This window comes from Mesitornis unicolor, unplaced genomic scaffold (genome assembly GCF_000695765.1).
Source record: "Mesitornis unicolor isolate BGI_N332 unplaced genomic scaffold, ASM69576v1 scaffold34648, whole genome shotgun sequence".
Classification (NCBI taxonomy): Eukaryota; Metazoa; Chordata; class Aves; order Mesitornithiformes; family Mesitornithidae; genus Mesitornis; species Mesitornis unicolor.
In genome coordinates, this window is record NW_010201755.1 from 1,243 (window position 1) to 4,881 (window position 3,639).

Sequence of the window (3,639 nt, forward strand, 5' to 3'; positions counted from 1 at the left end):
GCAGGGAGTGGAAGTGCTGTGCTCCTGGTGTCTTGGGGAGGCCGGTGACCCCATGGCGCATCCCTGACCAGCTCCTCTCCGGTTCCTGACGCAGGGCACCTGCGGGAGCTGCTGGACCTTCTCCACCACGGGCTGTTTGGAGTCTGCTATTGCCATTGCGACAGGAAAGCTCCTCTCTCTGGTAAGAGATTTGCCTTTCGGTGTGCTGATGGGAAGTCTTTCCCCTGGGTATCCACCGGGGCTGCAATGGGGCCAGCCCGCTCCTGTCTAGGACAGCCACAGCAAGCAGCACCTTGTGAGACTGTTTAAGATCCCAGAGGATTTACATTCTCACCGAACCAGAAAGGCAGTAGCCACTTACAGGACTTACCAGAATAGCCGAGGGTTGGGTGTAAGCGTTAACAGCAAGCTTGACCTTTGAAAGAGAGCTCGGCCAGCGCTCCCGCGGTGGGACGTGAGCAGCAGGGCCTCTCACAGCCCTGGGCTGTTGCTCCACGTTGTCCTTGTCCCCTCCTCGGGACCTGGAGCCGCTCGGCCGGGCCATTCGTGCTCACATGTGCACGGTGCAGACCGGGGCTCTGGGGCTGCTGCCGCGGGTGGTGTTTTGTGTCATTCCGAACTGAGCAGACGCTGACTCAAAACCCTCCTCTGTAGGCAGAACAGCAGCTGGTTGACTGCGCTCAGGCTTTTAACAACCACGGCTGCAGTGGGTAAGTAGTGTGAGGTAGTGACGACTGGAAGTGGGGCTGTCTTGTGACCCACAGCCTTCCTCAAGACCTGGTGTCGGGGTCCTGCCACATCTCGCGGTGGTTTTGGTTTGCCCTTGGCTGAGATGTGTCACAGAAAACAGTTCTGGGTTTGGTTTCGTTTGCATGCCTCGCTAAACCCGGCATTTCCCAGCCTCTCCTGTTCCTCTCGTTCATCAGCTTTTCTTCTGCGGTTTGTTTTGTTGCGGCGTCTCCTGACGGGGCAGTCACGGGGGCCGCGTGGCTCAGGGAGAGCTGGGGGAGTTTTGGCTGCTGCTGTGCTTGTGCTTTAAGGAACCCACAGAAACTCCCGCTTCCCCCTTGCTAAATTCCCACTGGCATTGCTAGAGAAGGCAGGAAGTAAAACTTTCTGAACTCACATGCTGTCCCTGAGGAGCGCCCAGGGTGCTGAGCAGCCCTGATCACGCTCCCCTTCCCTCCCCTCCATGTGATGCACTCCCTTGGTGGGCAGGGAAGGAAGCAGCAGATGCTGGGGATGTGGGTCCTTGTCCTGCCCGCTGCTGTGGGGCTGGGGACCCCGGCCAGGCTGGGCAGAGGTCGTGGATAAACCCTTCCTGGGTGTGAGGCCGCAGAGCTGAGCCGCCACAGTCGGTGCTGCGTGGGTGAGGTGGCCTCGCACCTTTGGGGCTCCTGATTGGGCACCCCTAGCGTACCCGTGTCTGCGTGGAGCCGGGCCACACAGCGCGATGGGCTAAGCCTGGCGTCCCAGACAGGGAGATACAGCAGGGACAGACTGGAGTTACGGCTTTAGAGGGTGTGGGGTGCACATTGCCCTTCCCTTGCCCCCGCTCTGTGGGAGTTACCGAGCAGTACCCTTCTGAGGAGCGGCTGAGGGAGCTGGGGCTCTTTAGTTTGCAGAAGAGGAGACTGAGGGGAGACCTCATTCATGTTTAAATATATTTAAAGGGTGAGTGTCACGAGAATGGAGCCAGGCTCTTCTCGGTGACAAAGAATGATAGGACAAGGGGTAACGGACACAAACTGGAACACAGGAGGTTCCACTTCAATTGGAGAAGAAACTTCTTCTCAGTGAGGGTGACAGAGCCCTGGCCCAGGCTGCCCAGAGAGGCTGTGGAGTCTCCTTCTCTGCAGACATTCAAAACCCGCCTGGACGCCTTCCTGTGCAACCTCATCTGGGTGTTCCTGCTCCGGCAGGGGGATTGGACTGGATGAGCTTTGGAGGTCCCTTCCAATCCCTAACGGTCTGGGATTCTGTGATTCTGTGATTCTGAGTGGGCTGTGGGGCTGTGTGGCAGGTTGGTGGCAGCGTTACCGTCCCCGTTAACGTGCATCCTGGCTGCGTTGTCTCGCAGGGGCCTGCCGAGCCAAGCCTTCGAGTACATCTTGTATAACAAGGGGCTGATGGGCGAGGACACGTACCCGTACCGGGGCAAGGTATTCCCAGTGCAGCTCGGACGCGGTCCTGCGGCAGAGCGCGGTCCGGAGCAGGCTCCAACACCGCGTCCTTTCTGCCCGCACAGAACGGCACCTGCAAGTTCCAGCCGGAGAAGGCGATCGCGTTCGTCAGGGATGTGATCAACATCACGCAGGTACGGCCGCGGGGGCTGTGTTCCCGAAATCGCGGGGCTGTGCCAGCCCTGGCCTGGAAGGCGCTGGGATGCCCTGAGGCGTGCCGGGCTGTGCGGTGCAAGCCGCAGCCTGCTGTTTGGGGAGGAGCAGCATGCACACCCCTGCTCCCCCTGCAGCCCTGGTGCCCGCTTCTGGAGGTGGCACCGCTGCGGTCGAAGCACAGGCGCTGCTTTCCCCAGTGGCTGTGGGAAGTCTTGGTGCCGTTCTTCAGTGCAAGCAGCAGGGCAGGGGTGGCCATCCCCGCCGTGCTCTGCCTGCTGCTGCGGCGTCCTGACCGGCCCCGGTGTGGTCAGGAGGTGAACGACCAAGGAGGCAAGCGACCGAGCATCCTCTTGTTGCAGTACGACGAGGACAGCATGGTGGAAGCTGTGGGGCTGCACAACCCGGTGAGCTTCGCCTTCGAGGTGACGGGCAACTTCATGCACTACAGGAAGGGGGTCTACTCCAAGTGAGTATTCCTGCACCCGGGAGGGGAGGGTGAGGGCTGGAACCGCATCCCCGTGTCTCCTTTTCTTTCGGCACTGGGCACAGGGACGCTGCGCCGCGTTCTTGCATTTTCTTTGAGGCAGAAATTAGAAAGCGTCGGTAAACGGGGCCTGGAGGCACTGGTTCTCTGGGGGGATGAGAACGCGGAGCAGCGTCTCCTTTTCTCGCCTTCCTCCCCTGCTCTCCACAACCTGAAGTCCCGAGTATCCCCGAGTGGTCTGTGGTTGTTGTGCCATCAAGAGCACCAGCCAACCCACCGTTGGTTACAGGCTGGTTTTGGTGTAACAAGCCCTCTTCCTTGCAGCCCACGATGCGAGCACACTCCCGACAAGGTGAACCACGCCGTCCTCGCGGTGGGGTACGGAGAAGAGAACGGGACCCCTTACTGGATCGTGAAGAACTCCTGGGGCCCGCGCTGGGGCATGGATGGGTAAGGAGGTGCCAGCGCTGCCGCCCCCCGTGCCTGCTCCAGTGCTCAGCCTCCAGGGCACCCTTACGCTCTGGAGCTGCCATTTCAGCTGTTTTCATGCTCTGGGGAGAGCAGGGACATCACCCCAGGCTGGGCAGTGCAGACACGGCTCTGCAAACCAGTCCTGGGTGACTGGTTAGACTGGTAGATCCAGGGGGCTGACACCAGTGGATCCATGGGGCTGACACCAGTGGATCCATGGGGCTGACACCAGTAGATCCATGAGGCTGACACCAGTGGATCCACAGGGCTGACACCAGTGGATCAACGGGGCTGACACCAGTGGATCCATGGGGCTGACACCAGCGGATGTATGGGGACGACAAC

General features: G+C 60.4%; 1 protein-coding gene across 1 annotated transcript in view; it reads left to right on the top strand.

Annotated features, from left to right (window-relative positions):
• Positions 1–3,639, top strand: part of CTSH (cathepsin H) — a gene marked incomplete at its 5' end in the record, with an annotated part of 5,375 nt that overhangs the window by 1,239 nt on the left and 497 nt on the right. The window contains 6 exons of the mRNA XM_010190204.1: positions 95–181; positions 655–710; positions 2,081–2,162; positions 2,249–2,317; positions 2,699–2,805; positions 3,148–3,273. Coding sequence (XP_010188506.1) covers positions 95–181; positions 655–710; positions 2,081–2,162; positions 2,249–2,317; positions 2,699–2,805; positions 3,148–3,273 — 527 coding nt within the window. The remainder of the gene's footprint in view (positions 1–94; positions 182–654; positions 711–2,080; positions 2,163–2,248; positions 2,318–2,698; positions 2,806–3,147; positions 3,274–3,639) is intronic.